The sequence below is a fragment of the Pteropus alecto genome, unplaced genomic scaffold (assembly GCF_000325575.1).
Source record: "Pteropus alecto unplaced genomic scaffold, ASM32557v1 scaffold62, whole genome shotgun sequence".
Taxonomy (NCBI): Eukaryota; Metazoa; Chordata; class Mammalia; order Chiroptera; family Pteropodidae; genus Pteropus; species Pteropus alecto.
In genome coordinates, this window is record NW_006432491.1 from 2,755,089 (window position 1) to 2,781,541 (window position 26,453).

General features: G+C 31.0%; 1 protein-coding gene across 1 annotated transcript in view; it reads right to left on the reverse strand.

Moving 5' to 3' along the window:
* Positions 1–26,453, reverse strand: part of PXDNL (peroxidasin like) — a 495,544-nt gene that overhangs the window by 113,582 nt on the left and 355,509 nt on the right. The window contains 2 exon segments of the mRNA XM_025043730.1: positions 2,489–2,643; positions 3,493–3,605. Coding sequence (XP_024899498.1) covers positions 2,489–2,643; positions 3,493–3,605 — 268 coding nt within the window.

Here is a 26,453-nt window from a genome sequence, read left to right on the forward strand (position 1 = left end):
TGAGTGGACTAACAACATTCCGTAATTGCTAAGTAGGAGCAGCAAGACTGGAAAATCCTCCTATAAAACATGGCATTTTTCCTTTAATTAGAATAACTTGGTGAATCTAAGGGTCTAAGTCATAAATGTTCTATAAGTGATATTTTATACTGATGCATTTTCCCCTGTTGTGCTAACTTGGGTTGTGTAAACACATGTACACTCACTTCTTGTCTTAAATCTTAAATTTATTCAAAATTTTAAAATTTATACTCTTATATTTTCCTCCTTTTATAAAAAAATATTTCTAAGATCATAAATGTATTTGGTTTTAGATGCAAATATAAATTAATTCCCCTTATAATGATATATAAATGCCCCCAGAGCAAAAAAAATGTATTTTTCTTTATTTAATAACTCTTTTTTATATTATTTTATACTTACATATTAATTTTCTGTTTTCTACTCAATAGCACATAATAGTGATAAATGCTACTTGTCACTGTGTTAAAATCTATTAGAATGATTAATACATTTTAATCTGAATGTTTTACTTTTGATGTGTATATATAAGATGGCTTGTTAAATTTTAGTTAACTACATTGAAATTCTTATTGGAGGTTCTAAAATGTTTGCCACTGTGATTAGAGTATTTTTATGCATGGAGCAGAGCAAAACAGAAAGACAGAGACAGGGAGAAAAGAAGAGGCAGAGAGAGAATGTTTGTTCAGTGCTAAAGATGTCTAACATATCTAGAACATAAATTTTAAAATAACTTTTTTTCTATAGACACAGACAACAGTTTAGTGGTTACCAAAAGGAAAGGGAGGTGGCTAAGAGGTAGATAGGAGAAAAGGGGGTCAAATATGTGGTAATAGAAGAAGATTTGACTTTGGGTGGTAAATATACAGTGCAATATACATATTATATATTATTGAATTGTACACTTGAAATCAGTATAATTTTATTAACCAATGTTACTCAAATAAATTTAATAAAAAATAACTTTCTTCTGATTGCCTTAAAGATATTTTTCCATAGGTCTCATAAATAGTTGATAGCAGAAAGAGATCTTCATAAATTTATAAAGGAAAAGCAACTCATAGATTTTTAAATCAGAAAAAAAAACACATGAAATTATAGAGAATAGCTGAGTAAGAGTAAGATATTGTAACATTAAGAGATTCTGCATAATAAAGTATCCCTATACCTACTAGAAGAAATATTTGATGGTTATTAGTTACATTGCAATATTTTTTAAGAATAAAATTCTATAGAGAATACTTTTTACTATACAGTCTATTAAATACATGAAAATTGATGTGCCATTATTGAAAATATACATTTCATATAAAATATCCCCAAAATAGGATATTCAGAAGAGTTTGTAGGTGGAGAAATATGAAATTATTGTACTATGCGATAGGAAAATAGTGGCATCTTTGAGGACGTAATTTGGTTAAATAAATCTATTTTCAACAAGGTCTGTATTTATAATGAAAAGAGTACCCAAGACCTCTTATTGACCCATAAGAGATGGAAAAAATAAAAGGGATAAATAAATCTGCATAACTCTATTTATGAAATCCAAAAATAAATGGGTAAAACCCAAAACAGCACTTCACATGCTTATAAGCTGAACTCATTTATTTGCACTTCTGATTGCCAAAAAGGCAAAAACTCCTAAAACCATGTGTGAAAAAAAGCAACTGGAATGTCAACTCACATTTGCAGACACACTGTGCTTTTCTTGAGTGCTTTCCCCACGTGGAAAATATATAGATCATCACATCCCATCTCTATTTCTATAATTACAGCTGAGGTTTAATTCAGTCTATTTGAGTCTGCCTACAAATGGACTCACTTACTTTTAGTATGAACTGATTAATTGGAACAAAAAAAGGACTTTACTTTTTATAAAACTATGGCAATTGAATTTTGTAAACATTCACCATTTATAATCAATTAGCAAAGGGCTATAGCTATATAACTAGATTAATGGTAAAGTGTAAAAAGTGGCAGCTTGGGCCAATTATAAATGTTTCCAAATGTTAAGATAGTTGTCCTCACAGTGGCAAATCTTATCTAGAAGTTTGATTGATTGATTGATATTTAATTTTAATTTAAGCTTAAATATACAAGGCCAGAGTGACTAATCATGGTAAAGTTCATTTGTCTTTAAATCTCTGGCTCAAAAGTTATTTGGCTATTAATATATTTTATATTCTATATTTATTACTTAAAAAATGATATACTTTGCAAATCTTTGTTATTTATATTCCTCTTTGGCATCATTATTTTTGTTGTTCAATATCTATTAACATAGTTTACACTTAAGAGTTTAGATTTTTTTGAAAAATTAAAATAGCTTCAATTTAATATTAACATGTTTGGTTAGAAAGAATGTATAGGGAACTTGGGTAGTGATGTAAATCAGTTGGGAGTAAGAGTACAAGCTGTTCAAAGACATTTATTTGAGTATTGTATGAGGACCTATAAATACTTAGCAGTGACTGTGAGAAACACTTTGGCCACAGGCCAAACAAATTCCAAGCGGAGCCACACAGTCATATCTTCTTGGTCAGCTTGCCCTGCATCAATGATGGTTAGCATGCTTCCACCACTGACATGGAATTTACCACTATCAGTAATCTGAGCACCTGCCTCATGGGTGAAAAAGAATTGTCACTGAGAGAAAACGTGATTCCTTATAAAATAACATCTTTACATTTCATTTCATGTAGTTTTATCTGCTCAACGAATATTTACTAAGTGCCCACTACATGTCAAGCACTAGATGAGAAGCACTATGAATCTAATGAAAAGGAGGAAAAAGAGAAATAGATATCCAGAAACTTAAAATTAAAGAATCAATTATGTTGAAATAATAAGGCTTAAAGAACTAAAGGGAGTATGATATATAAGTAAAGTTATTATTTCTTTAAAGTCACTAAAGTTTTGAACCAGGGAAGTACTTTTTTTCATGTCACTTTGTCTTAATGCAAAGCTTTTCATTCCTTCCTTGTATCAGCTAGTGACCTACTTTTAATACACTTCTGAGTTATTCATGCAAAATTATTTCTTGCTACCCATGAAAACTCTTAATTTATACATGACAAGAGCAATTTTTCCTTAGAGGAATTTAGTTATGCTTATGAAGCTATTTACCAAGCAAATGAGAAAAAATAAACTTTATCAAAGCCCTGAGCCAAAATCAAATATAGTCACTTTTAAGAAGAAGATGAAAGAAAAGGATAAGGGGTAGGGGACGGAGAGAGGAAAAGGAGGAAGAAGAAGGAGGAAAATGAGAAGGAAGAAGAAGGAAGAAAAGGAGGAGGAGGAGGAGGAAGAGGAGGACGAAATAAACCTGTTTCGTGTGAGAAGTATTACTTGCTAGCAAAAATCGTAAGTAATAAATCAATATGATAATCATTACCTCTGTTTCGGTGGATCAATACATTTGTCAGTATTTTTAATATTACTGTACTTTGAGCTCTTACCTTGAGCTCTTACTTTATTCCAAGTAATTATGGGCTGTGGTTCTCCATTAGCATGACATGAAATGTTTATATTACTTCCAACTTTTACACTTGTATCATGAGATAGTTGAGTAAACACTGGGAGAACTGTGGAAACAAACCAAAATAATGTCACGTCAATATTATTTTTGTCAATATGTGCCAGCCAAGTCAAATAGTATAAATATGGATACTATATTGGTTAGCCACACTAGTTTTTAAAAAATCAATTACTTGGACATCTGAGAAAATAATAAACATTAAATTCAAGGTAGTAGCAATCAGGGTAGAGGTGAGAGCAGAAAAAAGGGAAGAGGAATATACACTGTCTTTAATCATATTTGTAATATTTATTTCTTCATATGAGTAGTGGGTACAAGAATTTCATTATTCTTCCTCAATATCTTTTTATAAGTCTGAAGTAAAGATACATGGTAACATCAAACATTTATTGCTGGCTAAAATAAAAAGATTTAATCTTACCTTATTTTTTTCAAAAAACACAGACTACATAACTCACCTGATATGAAATAGTAAATTGGAATGTCCCTGTAACTATTAAGAAAACTGAATTGACAATTGTTTAAAATCCCAAAAAACAAATCTTCAGGAGGATAAAACATTTACTTTTTTTTTTAATTGCAGTTGACATTCAATATCATTTTATATTAGTTTCATGTATACAGCATGGTGGTTAGACATTCATGTAATTTATAAAGTAATCCCCTCATTAGTCTAGTACCCGCCTGGCACTATATATAGTATTTCAATATTATTGTAATAACTATGCTGTACTTCACACCCCATGACCATTTTGTAATTACCAATTTGTACTTCTTAATCTCTTCACCTTTTCATCTAAAGAGGAAAAGCCATGTAATAATATCAATTAATACAAAATAGAGTTTGGCTAAACTCAACACATTTATAATTAAATAAAACTGCTCAGAAAAATAGGAATGGAACAACTAAACGCGTTTTAAAAATGAACATAGACAAATAAAACACTACAAAAAACTTTTGACTTAATGGTGAAAGAGTGACTGTTTTCCCTCTCAGATAGCAAAGAAGCCAAGGAAGTCTGCTCTCACCACTTTCATTCAACCTAGGGCTGGGTGTTTCAGCCAGTGTAAGAAGGAAGGAAAAGGACATAGAAGGCATACAAATTGGGGGAAAAAAAGAAATAAAATTTTTCTATTTGCAGATGATTTTATTGTCTATGTAAAAAATTCTAAGAAATCTACAAAAATACTTTGAAGTGAGCTCAATAAGATTGTAGGATACAAGATAAATGTAAAAAAAAATATGTTTATATATTCAAGCAATGAACATATGGACATAGACATTTTAAAAACAATTTAGAAGTGTTCAAAAACATTAAAATAATTAGGAATAGATCTAACAAAATGTATACAGTTCTATATGCTGAAAACTACAAAATGTTGATGTAAGAAATTAAATAAAATCTAAGTAGAGAGACATATCATATTCATGATTGGAAGTCTCAAGATAGTAAAAATTTTATTTCTTTACAAACTGACATTAAGTTTAATGCAATTTCTATCGAAATTACAGCAAGATTTATTCTTTGGAAATATAAGCAAAATTATTATAAAATTTATATGAAAATGCAAAATAACTGGCATAGCTGAATAATTTTGACAAAGAAGGATAAAGAGGAATATGCCTATAAAAAATGATTATATAGCTGCAATAATAAAGACAGGCACATACATCAACGGAGAGAGTAAAGAATCAAATAATAGAACCACACAAATATGTTCAATTGATATTGACAAAGGTACAAAAACAATTACACAGAAGACTTTTTTAACAAATGATGCTGGAGCAATTGGAAATTTATCCATAGGAAGAAAATGAATTGTAACCTAAGTCTCATACCTTATACAAAAATTATATCAAAAAGGACAACAAATGTAAATATAAAATGTAAGACTATGAAGCTTTTAGAAAAAAGAAATAAGAGAAAATCTTTGGGCTAGGCAAAGAGGTTTTCGATTTTGCATCAAAAGCACTATCCCTCAAAGAAAAAAAATAATAAATTAGACAGTCAAAATTAAAAATGTTTGTGTTGTTAAAGACCATATCGAGAGGATGAAAAGAAAAGTTACAAACTAAGAAAAATAGTTTCAAACCACATATATAACAAAGGGTTACTGTCTAGAATATGTAAAAAGCCCTTAAAATTCAACAATAAAAGACCAAACAATTCAAATACAAAATCTGCAAGACACGACATTGCACTGAAGAAGATATGCAGATGACAAAAAGTATATGGAAAGATGCTCAACATCATTAGTCATTAGAGAAATATAAATTCAATTTATGATTCTATTTCTATATAATTTTTCTGTCTGAATTATTTCTTTTTTATTAAAATTATTGAGGTGACATTGGTTAATAAAATCAAATAGGTTTCAAGTATATAATTCAATAAAATGCCATACATATATTGCTTTGTGTGTTCACCACCCAAAGTTAAATTTCCTTCCATGTGTCCTTTGATAGATTGGATAAAGATGTGGTACATATATACAATGGAATATTACTCAGCCATAAGAAAAGATGAAATACTGCCATTTGCAACAACCTGGATGGATTTTGAGGTTATCATACTAAGCAAAATAAGCCAGACAAAAGATTGAGAACCATATGATTCCACTCATATGTGGGATATAAAACTGAAAGCAACAAATATATAACATTGTAGAAATAGAGAATTGAAAATTGTAGAAATAGAGAACAGATTAGTAGTTGCTTGGGTTTTAGTTGGTGGTGAGTCTGGAGGGGGTGAGAATGGGAGGGAAGTAAGCATGGCTTAGAAAAAGAGCAACATAAAGAATCTTTGTAGTTATGAAAATTTTCTGGATCTTGACATATTAGGGTTCTGGTTGTGATATTGTACCACGTTTTGAAAGATGTTGCCACTGGGGAAAATTGGATAATGGGTACACTGGATTTCTCTGGTTGTTTCTAACAATCAAATGTGAATCTACAGTTGTCTCAAAATGAAAAATTTAATTAAAATAATTCAACTATGTGGACAGGCAAGGGAATCATAAACACCAAACCCAAGTTAGAGGCAAGTAGACTGAAGTAGAGAACAAGTAGAAAAGAAGAGGAATGAATAGTCATTTTTAAGCATATTTGTAATGTTTATTTCTTCATTTCGGTAGTGGATATAAGTGTTTTTATCATACCTTTCTTGATATCTTTCAGTATGACTGAAATAAAAATAAAAATTTAATATAAAAAATTACTACTAAGATAAAAAAAATCTGTTAAAATGAGAATCTTATTTTGTTTTCTTATATGCTAAGTGAATGCATGTATTCAGGTTTGCTGAGACCATGGCTTAGAGATTCCTGACAATGCAAAGTGGATATCTCATGAGGACTGGTGAATCTATTACAATGGCAGTGACCCTTCTGATTCAACCAAGGGGCCACTAACATCTAATATTTCACATCACGGCCCTGATTTCCAATATTTGCAAACATGTTCACCTCTTGTCACAACAACTACTCATTACCATAGGTTGTGACAAAGTACAACCATCAGAAATGTCTAATACCACACTCTAAAGCAAAACTTCCTCTCTCTACTGCTCTTTTATCACCTCATTTTTAACTACATCTAAACTCCTGGGAACCTTCTTCTTCTTTCCTATTACCAACACCCTCCTAGTTTTTCATTCTCTTCTTTTTTTGGTCAAGATCCCAAGTTCCATCACCTCTACCACTTCCCTTCCAGCTCCTTTACAACATTGTCCTTCTGTTCAACATATCCTCATTGTTTTCTTTTCACCTCTCCTCTCAAAATATATGGAGTAATCATATCTTAGATTGTCAATGACAAACTGCTCTTGTCACTACAGTCCAATTTAACAAAAATAAAAAGTATTCTAACCATTTACTACTTTTTTCAAGTCACCTACTTTATTTCTCAACACATTATTCTCCTATAAAATTATGCATCTTCTATTCCACAGAGAAAAACAAGAGCCATTCCAATATAAATTCCTCAAGTTCCTATCAGAGAGGTATCTCTCTCTACACTCACTCTTGGCTCCTCTCCACTCATGTAAACCAAAGAAATTCCAATTCTCTTGACTTAAAGGCAAATTGCTTCACTGAATTTGCAAATTCCATCTACTTTTGCCACCTGGGAGGTCTTGAACTATTTATTACTCATTCTTGCTTCCATCTTTCTGATTTCTCCTTCCCTTCAGAAAGTACTTCAGAAAAACAGGCTTTTCACCTTATTTTCTCATGTCTCTGCCTTATCTTTACTGCCACTGTTTTACTACTTCCCTTCATGAAAAAAAAAATTATTGAATAAAAGAAATAGTCTCCGCTCATCACACCATATGTCATTCACTCCTACATCTATTTCCAAGGCTTTGGTTCCCTTGATTGTATGAAAATTGTTCTTGTTTAGATCCTTATAATCAGAATCTTAAAAAAAAAAATCCAGTCTTTATTGAAAGCATATATATATATATTGAAAGCAAATATATATATATTGAAAGCAAATATATATATATTGAAAGCAAATATATATATATTGAAAGCAAATATATATATATTGAAAGCAAATATAATTTGGCTTTTGACACATTCGACCATTGTCTCCCTCTGGGGATAATTTTTTTCTTAGTTGTTGAGAAGCCTGTTTCCTCTGGATGTCTGTATCATGCTGGGCATTCCTTTATGATGCCATTCACAGATATTTTCCCCCCTCTACATTCCAAGGAAGTCCTGTCCTTGGCCTCTTCACCTTCCCACTTAACATACCACCTTAGTTCTAGATTACTTCTTTACACCATCAACTATACAATGTAGCTCTATGCTCATAAACCAACCATCTCATATACATCTATGTTCAATCCCAACAAGCGTACCAAATTGAACTTTTTTCCCAAACTATATTCATTATCTTTCCCCGTTTGCTAATTTATTTTTATTTTTTGCTATTGAACTAGGAAATTCTCTATATATTACAGATAAGGGGATAAAAACACTTATTAGTGATTTTTTTCTTAATTTTTTTAAGTTTTTATTAAATTTATTAGGATAACATTGGTTAATAACACTATATAAAATTTAGGTATACAACTTTTGTAATAAAACATCTGCATACTCTATTGCTCACCACCCCAAGTCTAGTCTCTTTTTGTCAACATATGTGTGACCCCTTTTACCCTCTTTGTTCTCTCTATACTCTCCTCCCCCTATGGAACCATCATTCTGTTGTCTATTAGTTTTTTTGCTTGTATGTTTGTTTTGTTTGTTTATTTATTGCGTTTTGTTTTATAATCCACAATCTTCTCAATCTTAAGAACTATAGTTTTGCTAACAGGTAACCTGTATTTATCTTTGACATCTTTTCATTTTCGGTAAATGGATACTTTCATACTGTTTCATGATATATGATTCTTTTGGTCAAGTATATTTAACAAACTTCTCAGTGTTCAGGATATACAAGGAGACTTTTTCTTAACCTTTGAGTGATTCCAATGGGCCCTGAGAATGCCTCAACTATTTGTTCTATCTCTCTCTTTATAAAACAGAAAATTTAAAGTAATTAGGCCTATTTGATATACTAAAATTACATGGGGAGCTTTGTCAAATAAAGAAATAATAATTATGTTGTAGTTGTATGTATACATTCTTATTAATAAAGTGAATTTTCAGCTGATTATAATCTCCAAGAGTCTGCATCTCCTGATATAATATTTTCATTTGTAATTCTAGCTGATATCATAAAATGTTATATTGTATAGAAAAGCAAATGTTTAGTCAATTGCATTCTAGTCATATCTATGATTATGTCATTTTAAGTTTTGGTCATTTGCAGACAGTCATTATTTTACTTTCTTTTGCTGTTTATACTGTCTTCTGATACTTTTGCAAATATGTTTCATCTTCAGAAAGATGGAGAGAACTCTGACTTATTCCAAAATATAAGTCTCTGAGAATATACTTTCAGATCATATCTTTAAAATGGATAGATTCATAGACTTATAAAGAATAATTGTATTCATGAAATGCTGGCATGTGATCAAGATAAATAAGAATTGATTATATGGGCTGAGTAAACTGAGGATGATTATAATTTTTACGAAATTTTGTTTAAAATATTGCTGATTTTTTAACCTTTATTTTACAGATAAAAGGGAACATGTTTCTCTTAAACTACTTATGACTTAGCAATGTGGTAAGTAATACCTTTGTAAACAGATATGAAACACTTATTTTTTTCTCCTTACTTGATCTCTCCAGAATTCAGAAAATCTTAATGAGTTTTTATTCTCATGGCAATGTTATTATTTGCATAAATTCAATAAGAATTTGTTCTCTTAATAACAAAACATAATTAGAAACTGTTTTTTATTACCAAGACTTTGACAGAAATGTCATATTTGAGAGAGAAATTCAGAAACTTAGATATGACCAGACAGCTTTGAGGAATTAAGATTGACTTATGAAAGTCAATAAAAGCCCCTGGAAATATTGTCCTGGTACCTTTTTGACATGATTCCCAGAAGCCTTACCATGTTATAAAAAATATCACTCCTGGGAAGATGCAGGAATCTCAAGATGTTTTGGGGACCTTGAGAAGAGAGGAACCCAGCTAAAACCTAAAGGTATGGCGGGCAACAATACCAATATCTGATGGCAAGTTCTTGCCTTGGCTTTTCTGGCCTTGAGAGGACTTTTAAGTTCAGTCTGAAGATTCCTCATGAAAGATGCCAACAAAATAGATTTAAAACTGCCTGTATAGTTAATTAATATTCTTGCTGTGTATATACTAATAATCAAGCCAAGTTTATTTAAATAGACTTATTTTACAAATAAACTAGTCTAAATTTGTCTATCTTTGATAAAAGTAAGGGCTGTTAGAGAAAAAAATTATACTTTACTAGAAACTACAATATTGTACCTATAATCAACAATGATGTATTGTTAGATTTATTTTTAACTAACATACTTTATTGCTAAAGGAGCATCATTTTAAAAATAAAATTGGGTATTCTGTTTGTTGGCGGCATGTAGAAAAGAAAATATTTTTTATTTGTTGATGTCATATTTAATAATTTTGCTAAACTCATCATTTCTGATGGTCTATCTGAAGATGTTTTTGAATTACATAAAAGAAAAATCCTATTACATATAAATAATATAAATTGTATGTATTCCTGTTGAATGAATAACTTTTTTCTATTTCTTTCCTTTTTTTTCAGTCTAGGACCTCTTATTACAGCATTGAGTAAATGCAATCTTCTTTCTAATTCCAAAGGGAATATTTCTAACATTTTATCTTAAAAAACATTACTTCTGGTACTTTTTTTTCTATACCAAAAATATTTTTGGTGGAAAAATATTTTTTTCTAGACCAAAAATATTTTTTGGTAGAAAAATATTTTTCTATGCCAAAAATATTTCTATACCAAAAATATTTTAATGGTTTGTTTTTAAATTGCTAAGATTTTTTCTTAATGCATAAATGATAAATTTTATCAAATATTTTCTCTGCATCTATTAAAACTATAATTTGTCTTCCAGTAATTTATTAATGTCATTGGATGCAGTTAGGCAATATTTTGTAAAAATTATCATTTTTTTCTCATAATATCCTTTTTTAGTTAAAGTTGAAAAATATTTTCTTGTATTCTCTGAAAGAGTCTTATAGGAGTGGATTAATTTTATCCTAGTATATTTACAGATTTGTCTGCAAATTAACTACCTTTTTTTTTTACTTCTTTCTTATATTTTATTTAAATAATCTGTTGGTTTGGTAATATTCATCTTTTTTGCCTTTCTGATTTGAAATTTATATCTATATTTTTATTTTTTCTTAATTAACCTTGATATTTTTTACATTCATAATTTTAAAAATCTGAGATTAATAGATTAACCAATCCTTCAGTTCAGGTATACAAAAATATTACACTGCTTTAATTCCAGTAACCGTTTTCCCAACTTACATTCCACTGTTAGGAAATATTTAACTACGTAATTTTTATTCAATGCTACATTTAAACATTATTATAATTTAACACAGAAAATATTTTAATATTACCCACATGTTCACCAGTTTCTTAATTCAACTTTGCATTCTTTTTAAAATCTTACTCTTTTAAAATCTGTCATTTCTTTAAGTTTAGCCTTTAGAAATTCCTTTAAAGTAGTATTTAGCTAGCAAACACTCTCAGTTTACCTAAAAAAAACTTTATTTAGCTCTAATCCTTGAAAAAATGATAGTTATACAATACTAGATTTCATTTATATTTTTTGAAACACTTTGGAAACTTGATTCCAACATCTTGTGACTTCTAAGGCTGTTGATATGAAACTTGTTTAATTGCCATAGTCGATGTGCCTTTTCTGTGAAACAAGTGAGTAGTATCCTTTCTATGACTACCCATTGAGTGAGAAAACCCTATCAGCAGGGGCTGTGGAATAGATCAGCTATAAGAAGAAACAAAATTGGCTGAAAGGCCATGAGCTAGAACTGAGTCTCCCGTACCAGAATACTGAATAGTAGGGAGACCTTGCTATGGCCTCTGAACAACATACATATGAATGCTGGAGAATTTACCACACAGAAGACTCTGATGACCAGACAAGACCTAACAGCAACAAAAAAGAGAAGGTCATCTAACCATTGGTTTGCAATCAGTCTTCCTGTACTTTCTGCGTCATCACCAGGAAGAGATTATTAAAAAATAAAAAGAAGAAAAATGTCTGAAGAGCAACTAAGGCTTGCCTATTCCCAGTCCCTGTACTCAGATGAACACCCCAAACCACTGGAGTCACTGCTCTGAAAGAAGGCAAGGAAAAGGATTTTGTGTACATTATGAGATTTAAATTTTAAAAAGAAGACTTGGAACCTTGTGGTATGGCAGCATTGTAGTATTATTCCCTTTTTATTAATCAAAAAAAAAAAGTTATCTATAAGTAACAAGGAGAGTGAGAAACAGAAATGTACTACCAGTTTTATTTATAAAAGTACTACTTTTATTTCTTCAGTAAATCTGAGAAAGTGCTAGAGCCCACTCCCCACAAAAAGTTAAAGGAACGTTTACTAAAAGCAGAGAAAATCAGGTAGAGACGTGTGCAGGAGAGGCTGTGGCACAGATCTCAGGGAGAGCCAAGCACATACACTTGCCAAGATGGAGGGACATCTCTAGAACAAAATCTGTGTGACGTGCTCCCAGTGATACTTTTTGATATGTCTACCTAGTTATTCCCAAATCTTTTATTGAATTATCTTTTTCTCACTGGAAGGAAATGTTATCTTCTTTATACATTACAGTCTTATATGAAATTGAATTAATTTGTAGATGATATATTTTCGTCTTAATGTACTATGTGGGCACTGTTTTAATTACTATGTATTTCATTATTTAGTATGAGCAGTCATCCTTAATTACGGTTATTTTACAGAATTGTCCTAGTTATTCTTTCTTGTGTTTCTTGGTTAATTAGAATATTTTTTTTCTTTTCAAATCTATATTAAAAGATAGTGATGATATTAAAAATTATTGCTCTATTCTTTCTTTAATGGTAACATTTATATCATTTTTCTATGAAGCAAGGTTCTGGCTAATGAATATTCAGTAGGTTTATATTATCATGTTGAAGAAATATCTATTCAGACCATGTTATAAGAGTTTTTTAATGAGAATGAAAAATGTTATCAAATGTTTTTTTGTATCTGTGAAAAGAATTATAATTTTTCTCCTTAAATCCGTTAATATGGTAAAAAGCATTAATAACTTTTCTATTAGTGTGCCATTCTTGAATTTCTGAACTAAATACCCCTTTAATTGTGAACTAATATTTTTAATGTGTTCTTTGCTTCTTTATGATTTATGATTATTTATTTATACTGGATATTTTGCATAGTTTTATAAAATAATTTTTTATATTTAATGAATTCTTAGGATATTGTTATAATGATTACGCTTGTTTTATTAAAATCATTTTATAATATTCAATATTTTCTAATCCCTGAAACAATTTAAATTATGTTAGATTTGTCAATTATTTAAAGATATGTTTTTCTTGAGAAACCACCTAGTCACATGCTTTTACTGGAAGTAGTTAATTTACAATTTAACATCCAAAATAATTAACAATCTCTACAGCAATGCCAGAGAGTAACGGCAGAGTTTTCTACATTGTTCTGATCTTTGGCAACTTCTTTCTCCCTGCTGTAATCTGTTTAGAGATCTGTACTGAAATAAGCTTTCATTAACTATTACTAGTATCACCCAATGTTTATAATATATTTGCATATAGTTGAGCAAAATACTGATAGAGAAAGTAAAACCATTGTATAACTGAAGGTTAGAACATCTCTGGAGTGAAAACACCGTAAGAAATATAAAGAATAAACATGAGAAAGGCAAGTGAAATGATGTGAAAACAAAAGTTAAAATAAATTAAAAAGAAAAATGAAAGGTCTAGAAATCAGGCAAAGACGATTCAACAAACGAGTGCATCCCGAGCACTTTGGTCTCAGGAAACTCTTGCTGTCAGAAAATAGTGTGATGGCCCCGCCTTAAAATTGCATCTGGAAAACCTGGCACCATTGGAATTACAGCTCAGTCTCCTAAGGAATTCCCCCACCCTCATGTTTGCCCCTTCAGTTTTACTTACCATTATTAGAGTGCAAATTTCAAAACTAATCTGATAACCTCTATAACATTTGTTTATTACATATGTGCAGTTTTTGGAATATAAAAAGTTATTAAATTGTAACATTTAAAGTGCTGAGGTAGCACATCAATGATGGTGGGTTTTTTGACACTCTGATAATCCTAACGGCCATACTCCTAGCCATCATTGTACTTCTTAACTCTGAGCTTATTCTGAGCCTGTACTCCCTATGGCCATTATAAAATAAATACATTGTCATTCTGAACTATTTCAGTGAATATCTGTCATATTATATGTTTTATTAAATGTATAACAGGAAAAAAATAATAGCTAACTTTTATTGAGTTCATACACAGATGTGCCAGTTACTGTTCTAAATATTTACAGGTATAAATAATTCAAACCAATCCCCACAACCACCTGTTACAGGAAAGTATATCATTCCAGCATATAGATGAAGTAAGTTAACACCAGTTAACTTACTGCCCAAGGTCATATGACTAGCAAATCAAGGAGTGGAGATGTGAATCTCAGTTTTCTAGTTCCAGTGTCCACCTGCAACTCACTCTAATCTTATAAAGACTACAGCAAAAACTTTAGTCAAAAGAAATTCACAAATGTTTATATATTTAGAATTTAATCTAGTCCTAAACTAATCATAGAAGTTAGAAATTCCAAATCCAGGGAAACCTTTTTTTTCTTTTTTTTTTTTTTTTTTTTTTTGGTTAGGTTTAAAGTAAGGGGTAGGGTAAGGACTAAGTTTAATGTTAGGTTTAGGGTTAAAGTATGGTTAGGGTTAGGCTTTGCGGTAGGGTTATGATTAGGGTTAGGGCGAGAGTTAGGGTTAGGGCTAGTGTTAGGCTTAGGTTTAGTGTTTAAGTTTGGGTTAATGTTAGATTTTTATTTGTTTTAAAGGTTAAAACATTTTTCTTTTCTTCTTTTATTTAAATTTTTAAAAGTTAGACATTTATACAATCCATGAAACCCAGAGTAATCTTAATTAAGTTCTCATTTCACAGATTGCCAACTTTGCTCTGTAATGTCCTGGTGGCTCCCTAGAAGTACCAGACCCCATCAGCGGAGAAGGTAGCCTTTGCTTGTCAGGCCCCACACTCTAATCACACTTCAATGACAGCAGCTCTTTTTAATTCATTTGATATGTTAGAGTTTCATTTATGATTTTATTTAATTTTGGACTGCAAAAACATTCTACCACTTTTAAAAAATGTTTTAATTTTGTTTTAAAAATCAGGAAACTGAGTCCCAGAGTGGATGATCTAAGAAACACCACATATTCAAACGCTGAAACTTAAAACTTAACAGAAATTATGAAGACATACTTAAATCAAAGATTACTTTATATATAAAATTTCATGTTCATGATATACCTATGATAATTAGTTTAAACGATTTTTTATACTCTTCTAAAAAGATGATATTTCTTTCTTTATACAATCATTTGTAGATAACTATAATATATGCTTTTGTCTAGGCAATTACTGGAGGTAAATGCCTTTCTGCTTCACAAAGAAATTCTACAGCATATCATTCTATCACTAGTGGTTTCTTGGGGCTTAGTGTGAATTGTGGAGGAACTAAAGAGAATGAAACATTACATTAAAATTGAAGATTATTTTATAAAATTTTATTAACAAGAAAATAATATGTTCAAATAATTAGAGTTTATTTCCAGTTATTTATGAAGAAGGATATTAAGAGTATGTAAGTACTTGCATTTGTTTGTGCCTGACTGCAAAGAAACAATACACATAAATGATTTACAAAACAGAAAAACAGTAGTCAATAAGAAGAAATTACTTCTGAATCTTATAGAAGTTGCTTCATAGGATCAAATCCTCATAAATGTTATTTATTAGTGATGATAGAAATTTTCAAAACTACAAATTAAATTTGAATCATTAACAAAATAATTTTTCTAAACTTTCATACTCAGAATAAAATTTTAATAAGTTTCTCTATTAATTTCAGAAAGAAACGATATGATCTGTAATATGATTGTTCCCACAACACATTAGACAATACCTTTGAAAAGTCACATTTAAGTCAAAATCTAAAGATTTCCAAATATTCAGTTGTTTTACAGTCAGTTGAACTTGTTTAAATAATGAATAACTAATAGCTGCATATACAGTTATAAAGTCTCTTTATGACTCTTTTTTTAATAGGAAAAATAAATCATTATGGCCATTTAAGAAAGGCATGATGATCTCCAATAATAACCTAAGTGATAACATTTTCAAAACAACTTTCTTAGGTAACCTAACAAATTACTTCTCTCTTTTGTTAGATCTTGGCACAATTCCTGATATTCTTTACTCCCACCCACCATCTAAAACTACAAGAAACATGATAAAATAAATAATATTTGGCAAACTATATTTGTTTTAGGTTTTATATTGAGTGCAGTTAATAAAGATTTTAAAGTCTTCAATCTAACTAAGGTGCCAACCTAAATAACTATGGTAGAACATAAATTACAAGATCACCTAAATTCATGAAAACCCTCAGGAATACCTGCAAGATATTTATAATAGAGTCCTATAAAAAAGATCAACCTGGAAAACAACCTGTGTTCCACAGATGAAGAAATTCTGGCTGGGGGAGGTTAAATTGAATTACTCTCAGTCAGAGTTAGTATGTGACAGAGACAGTATGAGAAGCTACATCACTCAACCCCAGCCTAATGTTCTATCCAGAAATTATACTAATTCTTAAAATTACTAACAATTACTTAAAATGAACAAAAATATTTATACATTAAAAATGGATTTATGACACAGTAAAAGAGCTATATAACAAAAGTAGGTAATAGTTAAGACTAATAATTTAGTCAAGACACCAATGTTGGAAAAATTAATATCAACTGTTTAAAAATCACTAAAACTCATAATTGGCCAAGTCTGAGTTAAAAACATTGCTATTTTTCATGTGTTCTCATAAACATTTTTTTAATTCCCCAAGACACCACATTCTACCAAAAAAATAGGGGAAAAAAATGAGTAAATGATCATTGTACATTTACTCCTAACACTTAAATGACTGACTTGATAGATTGATGTAGAAAGTTTGATTCAATTGTGAGAAAACCCAAAAGAACAGAAGAACATCACAAAGGCAGGTAGTGAAGTCTGGAGAAACTAGAAGGAATGATGAGGTTGACATTTCTGGTCCTTCCACTTACAACAGTGGCCATCAGAGTCCCATCTCTAATGTTAAATGTCATGTGCTTAGATGAAGCATTTTGATATTGAATGTGTATAAAATACACATTCTAGTGTATTTTATGAAATCCATGATCACGATACGTAATACAAAGAAAGCATTTTTATTTACACTGTTTATGACAATAGGCCTTTTCACCTAAGTGCTCCACACTGCGATTTGCACCTTTTATTGAAGCTTTTTTTTTTTTCCATTTTATTTATAATTTGCTCAGCCAGTCTAGCAATGAAAATTGTATAAAGCATAAAGAAATCAGGACATTTTGGACTTTACAAAAGGGAATCCGTGGGAGCCATGACAGTAATGTCAACTGGCACACAATTGGAACACCCTTAGGATATGACCAGAATGCCCAAAACCACAGAGACATCAGCCACAGCTGCCCTGGATAAGCCCGCAACTACAGGGGCCAACATGCATGAGGATCCCACCTTGTAAAGTCCACATAAACTGAATACCTTAGACAGAGGATGTTCAAGACTAACCCCAGAGCATCATGGACCTTCTGCTCTATTGTAGCCGCTGACTTATGACTGCCATGCAGCTATCCTTACCTCGAGTCAACCGAGCTCACTTTGGAGACACTAAGCGCTTTCATCACTTTGCTCTGTCACATAAAACTCTGTATTTCCTCTGTGTGTGGCGTGTTAACCTACATGTGTACCTGATTGGCTTATCTGAAAAGGTTCCACTCAACAAACTTGGCATTGTGGAAAGACACAAACACATTCAAGGGTGTTACTTTGGAAGCCACTTTCTTGAAAAAAATTATATGTGGGTAATTTTGATCTTAGCTTAAATGGACATAAAAAGAACTAAAAAAAAGTTATGGAACATCTGCTGAAGACCCAAAAGAGATAAATCTTAGAATATTTACTCTATGTACTAGTCAAATAAAACAAGCTTCTTTTATAAATCTATTATGTGATAAATGAACAATATCAAGACCAATTAAAAATTCTGACACACAGAACTACAAGTAACAAGTACACAACTGCAAGGAACAAAAGATAAGTAGACGGTGATTTTAGTGCAAAATGATGACAAAAGGAAATCATTAGTGTATTGTAGTATAAGGAATGAACAGGACCATAAATGTTACTAGAGTTTAGTTAAACATCAATTAAAGCAAATGAACAAGTAGAACAAATAGAAACTAAACATAAAGAGCTAAGAAACAAAAGATCAGCAAGATGTGAAATAAAGAAAATTATTAGTGGCAACTGTTTGAATAGGCATTATGCTTCTAAAAAACAGATATGAAACATAAAATAATATAAGCAATAAAAAAACCGCTTATTTGAAAATATTTTTAAATCGAACACTTTAAAAGTCTAAAAATAATGTTTGGGTCCTTCAAAAGTAAGTTCTCTCAGGAATTACCAAAGACTTCAAGAAAAAATTTAATTTCTACTCCTTTTTAGTGCATAGCAAATAATTTTCATGATATTAAAATTTCTAGGGGAAAATTTTTTTTTCAGACATTTCAATGGAAACAAGACATTTTTAATATACTATTAATTAAAGAGCTGATACTAGAGAATTTAATTCAGAAAACATTTACTGAATGCTGAAAATCTAGGATAGATGTACTGTGCTTTTTAGTGAGTCAGTTTTACTGCTAGAAGCAACCAGCACTCACTGCCCTAAAGTTACCCCAACTCTAGTACTGAACTATGCCAATCAGTTCCATAGTTTTAAACTGTTTCTTCTTCCCTGTGTTTATCAGGATCTGATTTTTTTGATAGTTAAAATCTTATGCAAATTTTAAGTAAAATAGTAAAATTTCTTAACTAAATGATAATGTTCATGACTACAGGAAGCCTTTGAAATGGAAAATTGTGAATTATAGTACTCCTGTCAACTAATGAAAAACTTTTGAATAAAATAGAACTTTTGGCATTGCTTTAATAACACATATTCTGTTTATTAAACTTCTAAGCTCACAAAGGAGTGTTGAGTGCATGCAAGCTCGCATGCACACACTCATACCTACACCTCCCCCCCACACACAAAAGCCACAATAGAATGGGCAGCCCAGAGTTAAGAGCAAAAGAATAGCACAAAAACATAAATTCTTTTGAACATGATTGCATGGTTATGCATATAAATTATTTATTGTGTTCAGAATAGTTTTAATATTGATTTTGATACACAGTTAGGTTATTTATAAGAACTATCACTGTATTTTGAAGCTCTGCTGAGTAGACAGCTTGGATGTAGGGCATCGCCTTTTCACTTTCATATCTGGAGGGTCTTCCCTATATCTGTAAAGTATCCTGAAGCACAAATATCTTTTGACAGTTTATTGCCAGATTAATGACTTTATCTCTTTTATTACTAATGGTTGATTTGGATAAAGACTGAAATGAAAAAAAATCCAAGTTTTAATGTGGAACAGATTACTTTTTTAAATTCTATTACTTAAAAAATAAACTCTAAATAAAAATCTCTCTCCACTGCTCTATACGTCCCAGGTCCAAGTACCAAAGGGGATGCAGGTGGCCTATGGCCTTACATTCCAAAGCTGTGCTGGTGCCACTGAAAACCTCTGTGTCTTGGGGCTAGATTGCAAAACTAGGCTTGGTTAAGGGAAAGGAAAGGAGAGGAAAAAAAAAAACAAAATACAGAAGTTATGTAGGTTTATTTATGTTACATTGTGGTTTCAAGATTATTCTCACTTTCAAAATGATTTTATACTAAAATATTACATACACACATATTAACTTCTCAAATAATTAAATCTAAAATAAATTTATATACAATTAAATCTAAAATATATATGTGTGTATATATGTATATGTGTGTGTGTGTGTGTGTGTGTGTGTATTTTTTTTAAGACTGATTGCCTTGACACCAAGATGTAGTATGGACACTGCTAGTACCTATCTATACTTTATTTTAGGGGTTAAATGTTCAAATGTTCTTAAGCAGAAATTAAAGACTTATTAGAATGTTAAAAATGCCTAAATATTTTCCCTAAGTTTTGGTGGCTCCTTAATTCCTCAGATGAATATATCCTGAAGGGTAGAGATAAATTGATTTAAACTAATTCAACAATCAAGATTTAATTCAATTTTAACAATATTGATTGTCTTAAGCATATTAGTAAAATGCCAGATATTGGAAAGATATAAAGATGCACACGACACATTTCTTTCCTGTATGCTCATGCTTTAGTTATGACAGCTGAAGAAAAAACACATAGTTCGAAAAACTACAGTATACCTTGGAAATCATTTTATTAGAGTTTGGCACAAAGTCTCACAGACAAAATGTGGCGGCAAGAGGAAAGGGAGAGTAGAGGGAAAGATATAATAATTCACATAAGGAAAGTTTTTGAAGTGAGTCAATGGCAGTGGAAATAAAAGAGAAGATAATATGATTCATCTTGGAATTAAATTTTTATAGACTTGATGAAGAAAGGGTAGCAGTAGAGGATGACAAACATGAGATGAAATACAGGCAAATATGTTTGAGGCATGTAAAAAATTTACGTGTAAAAGTGAGCAAGAAGGCAGTGGAAATTTCAGTGCATGTCTCAGAAAAGATATCAGCAATACAAACTATGAATTGTACATTAATTATTCAAGTTGAATTGCTTTAAAACAGAGAGCACAAAGGAGAAGGAATGAATGTGATTCGGGTTGACTGAAGGAAGAGAGGGGAAGGAAGGGCTATCGAGAATAGCCAATTTAAAGCAGACTGGAAAGATTGAGAAAGAAGGGTGATGACTTAAGACAGGATCAAGAGGAAATGATCCTGAGGAAGTTAAAGAGGAAGTGATCAAGAGGAAGTCAAAGAAGGAATACTTCCATGTGCAGTGGCGGGCTTCACCTAGAGATGAAAGAGAATGAGGCTTTGAGGAGCTATATAAGCTAGTAAGTTTGTCAGTTAGAAATTACTTGGGAACTGTAAAAAAAATTCCATAATTATCCCATATTCAATCTTCAATTCAAATGAATATTTATCTTGGAATAACTCTTAATTCAGTGCAGTTTTCTCTATTCCCTTTATCATTACCTTATCCACGCCACTATCCATGCTTCTGCTCAATTCTATGTCATTGCAATAGCCTGCTAACTTCCTTGTCTTACTTTGTTCTTGTGCTTGTTCTCCAAACTGCCGCCAGAGAAATCTTTGTAAAAGAAAAATCTAATTGTGATCACTCTTAGGATATACTCATGAATAGTCTGAATGATCTGCCCCTTTCTTATGTTTCACCAAATCTCATGCAATTCCAGCTCCTCATCTGTATCTTCATGGCATCCAGAACATCCATGTCTTGGATGTGCCCTGTTCTGTTTTCTTTTACTGACTTTTCTGCTAAAATAATGTTTCAAATTTACTTATCTGGCTTCCTCTTTTGTCCTTGCTTTCAGCTTAAATGTCACTATTCCTGGAGAAACCTTTCTTGAATTAACATAGTTCTCCAAGTCTGCTCCAAGGGCTCCTCTTCTGTAAAGGGCATGTTGCAGCTGGCTCTGGAGACCTGGTTGTTAATTTTTAAAAAGTTTGTAAGCTGGTAGCAACTCATAGTCATTATTCCAAATTACATGAACACACAATTAAAAAATCTTGTTAATATCAAAGATAAATTTTTCACATCTAATTATTTTGTATTATTATCCAAAGTCTTGAGATTATTTAAATCTATTATGTCTACATAGAAATATTATATAATGGTGTGTTACTATACATGTCCTCCCTACTCCACATTTAGCAATGTGACATCAATAACCTGAAATTGGCCATGGTGAAATCATTTATATCACAGAAAATGGCAAATGCTGCAAATCAGAGCTTCTCTCTCACTCCTCAAAGCCAGTTTTTAAAAACTTACCAGAGCACAACTGTCCTTTAAGCCTTATACCTTCTCTTTATCCACCATAAAACTTAACATTTTGTTGAATTATGGCTGTCACCTAACACACTCTAAGCTCAGTAAGGTGAGAGACAGTGTCTCACTATTTCTGTTATCTCAAAATAATATTAATAAAAATGTGTTACAGTTATTGTGTCTGGTTTATGTAAGTCATTGAAAATATGGTCCCTGGAAAGTTAAAGGAGCATGGTTGTTAACTTTGAAATCTTCAAAAGCTAGTTCAGTGGGTGCACGATATGTATTTGTTGAACAAGTGAATTATGAAAAAATTTTTGAATGAATTACTAAAAAGGATGATATTCCTGCTTGGATGTCATTGTTTCCTACTGTCCCAGGATGCTGGGTCATCTTCTGAGGAAGTTGGATGGGTAATCAAAAGGAGAATAGCAAAGTCTTAGAATAGCATCTATGGTGACTGAAAAGGAATAGAACTAATGCAAGAAATTAAAATAAAACTCAAGAGAAAAAGTTTCATGTTTCTCTAAACAAAGATTAGAAAATTATAACCAGTGACAACTGTTTCAGTTTTAAGCATTACATAATTTAAAGAAGCAATATAAGGTCACTTTCTAGTACAAATAACAGATGGATAACTGATATACTTACATTAAATGCAATCAGGAAAAAAAAAAAAAAAGTTTACCTTGAAGACTGTAATATCTGAGCATGGCATCTTGACCTTCCCAGCTGAGTTTCTGGTCATACACTGATATTCATCTTGGTCTGACTCATGAATGTTTTGGATGAGTGTCCCATCATCAAACAAATTAAGTCAAATACCATCTTCCAAATCCAAAAATGGCTAGAAGTATATGTTTTACATACATTATATTTAATCCAAATCTTAAAAAGACTGAGAATATAGAACTTTATAAATATATTTTACGTATATCAACTTAAATTTTTTATCTTAATAATCTAAATTATTTTATTTAACTCATAGTTGTCCATGCCCATTCTTGAAGTTATACCCTGGACATGCTTTCAAGTCTAGACATCATAGAAAGGAAAGTTAACTGTCTTGCCTTCCAGGGCAACACGAATTTAGACACTGAGCAGTCTCTCCCAAATTAAAGATACTTTAACATATTTTATACCTCTGAACTCTCATTTAAAAATTATCAGATATGTTGGCTTTTCACCTCTTTACTTTGAATCATTCAGTATATTTTCATACTTTGTTAAAGTGTAATAGAAATAATTATATCAAGCCAACATGTGTCAAAGCCAGTTGTAATTAAATGACAGCATTATATAATAACACCCCACTTCCCCAGTTGTTGGATGTTAAGCCCTTAATTGACCTGGACCATTTTAGCGATACTAGGAAAATGTCATTTGTCAATTTAAATGGAAAACCCATTGTATACAAGTAGTGATGACTGTCGCCCAGAGGGTTCAGACATATAACATCACGTTACATCAATAATCAAAAGAAACAGTGCTTGTATGAGTTATTTTTAGCAATAAATATAAAACTCCCGAACCATAAGGAATACAGTCAATAACATTGTAATAACTATGTATGGTGTCAGATGAGTACTAGACTTATTGGGGTTATTACTTCATAAATTATATGAATGTCTAATCACTATGTTGTACAACCAAAAGTGATACAATACTGTATGTCAACTAAAATTAAAAAGAAAGATTATAACTGTAAAACAATGCCTCCCTTATAACTATTTTGAAAATTTTAGTTATTTATTATAAAATACACGATATGTTAATATGTAATGGGTTTATTGTTTTTAATAAACTAATAAATATTTTTTGAAATTTCTATATAGTACATAAACTACAGATTAAAAAAATCACATTAAAAAAAACTACTGACACATGAAAATGTGTTGGAAATTTTTACAGAAATTTCTTTTCAGGCCAAGGTTCATTTTCCCCCTTAAAAATATTTAACGGTTGTGTGTGAGGGATTACACAGATGTTCACATGAGTACACTTAGTACTAATAAATGTATGCACAAAAAAGGAAATCTATTCCCCCATCATCTGATAAACATTTATTCATTACCTACTATATGTTATCCACCAATAACATCCTTCATAGAGGAAAAAGTCCATTGGTAGAATCCTGTTTCTCTTTTCTCTTTTTTTAATTTGCTTGTTTTACAGAGTCAACAACTTTCACATCAATTTTGTCTGTTAATTTCAGAATAGGCCCAAAACTAAAGCATGTTAAAGAGGTGGAGAAATCATCATCCTTATTCAGCAATTTTTGTCATAAAGTATAGAGAAGCAAACAATGACCATAGTTCATTTAGACAGATGAAGGCAATCTGTTTTTCACCCATTGAAAAGCCTAATTTGAAGAAAAAGTACCAGTTAGTCAATTGGGAACTTTAATTTGTTATTTTTGAAGACATTCACTTCAGGTAAAACAGCATTGCTTTCAAACGGTCAGTAATAATACAGGGAACAGTCAAAGGAATTAGATACTGAGTATATCTCTAAGTATAAACTGCCAGAGCTACTCCGTATAAGTACTATGGAATGAACGACAGAAAAAAAAAAATGTTTTTTAAAGTACTCAAATATAAATGTTCATTTAGTATTAAGAAATGTAATGATCTTAAACATAATTCTGAAGTTATCTAACATTGAACACAATTAAGAATATTTAATGCTATTACATCTTTTCAGAAGATGACTTAATTTCTTCAAAATTTATTCTAGCTGCTTTCAGGTTGGTGAACACATGGAGATTTGGGAAGAGCTGTGTGCTCAGAAAGCATAGAAGCTCCATGTCCCTTCCCACATATCTTGCCCTATGCATCTCTTTCATCTGACTGTTCTTGAGTTATATTCTTTTATAATAAATGGGTAATCAACCCCATGCTAGATCCTTGGAACATTGATATGACAGACACAGTACCTTCCTTTATGGAGATAGTCTCGTAGGAGGACAGACTAGTAATAACGCAACAATTTTCTCAGAATTCAGACAAGAAGATAAAAAGGAGGAGAAGGAGGAGAAAAAATATATGTATATGCACATTACATATGGAAATGAAGCAAATGGGGCCCAAACAAATTTTTTCTGAAACTCTGAATCACAAAATATCAAAAATTACCAGATGCGTATATGCTATCTTCTGGCTAGACAATATAATATTCACCAAGATTCACAATGTTAAGAATAAGATAAAATGGACAGCAGCACATCATACCTATAAATTTAAAATGCATAATTTCTTTTCCTGGTTATTTCCTCTTTGTTCATATCTTCTTTGTTAAGCTTATAAAATTTATTTGCTCATGAATCATAATATTCCTTCAAAAGTTCAAACCAAGCCTTCGCAATTCAATATATTCTTTTACATTGTCAGTTTGATATAAATCTAGCAGCAATCATATGTAAAAACACAAAGGTTTGCATAAATAAAATTTACTTAGATTTTTCCCCTTGAAAATGTGCCAATAAACGCATTTTATTTAATGTGGAAGTATGAATAACTTTTATTAAAGGCAATTCATTGCAACAAGCATTTATTAAGTGCTTTCTGAGAACTAGGAACTGTGGCTAGCTACCAGAAATACAAAGATAAATGTTATCATCCATACTCACAAATTTAAAATGTCCTCTGTATAGAAATGCATTTGTAACTGTAAGTTAGAATGTAATTATAAGGCTTGCTTATAACCTACTGTAACTATCATAATATATTTGCCACAGTTTTAATTTCTCTAAAATTATCCAAATTTCTATGGTCTAGAACCTCAACACTAGAAAATCATAAAATTGATGAAAACAAATATTTTTTCTTAACACTCTAAATATATTTCATACTTTTTAGCCAATATAGTTAACTGTCATTTTAAGCTATACATTTGAAGGAAATCTGTAAGTTACCTTGGAATGAAAGATTTTATCTGACTTATAATGCACTAGTTGCAGATTTCTTTTTAAAACCTGTTTGGAAGTCAATATAATCCTTAACCCGAAATCTCATGATTTTTATTGTATACAAGTAGTGATTTCTGAAAAATTTCTAGTTGTTACCTCCCCAAACATTGCTTCCAGGTCTTACTTTCTAGCCTTTCCTACTGGATATGCCTTGGACCTTTGCATTATAGACTATGTCCTTTAAACGTTCTGAAATCTACTTAACTTCAACAAAC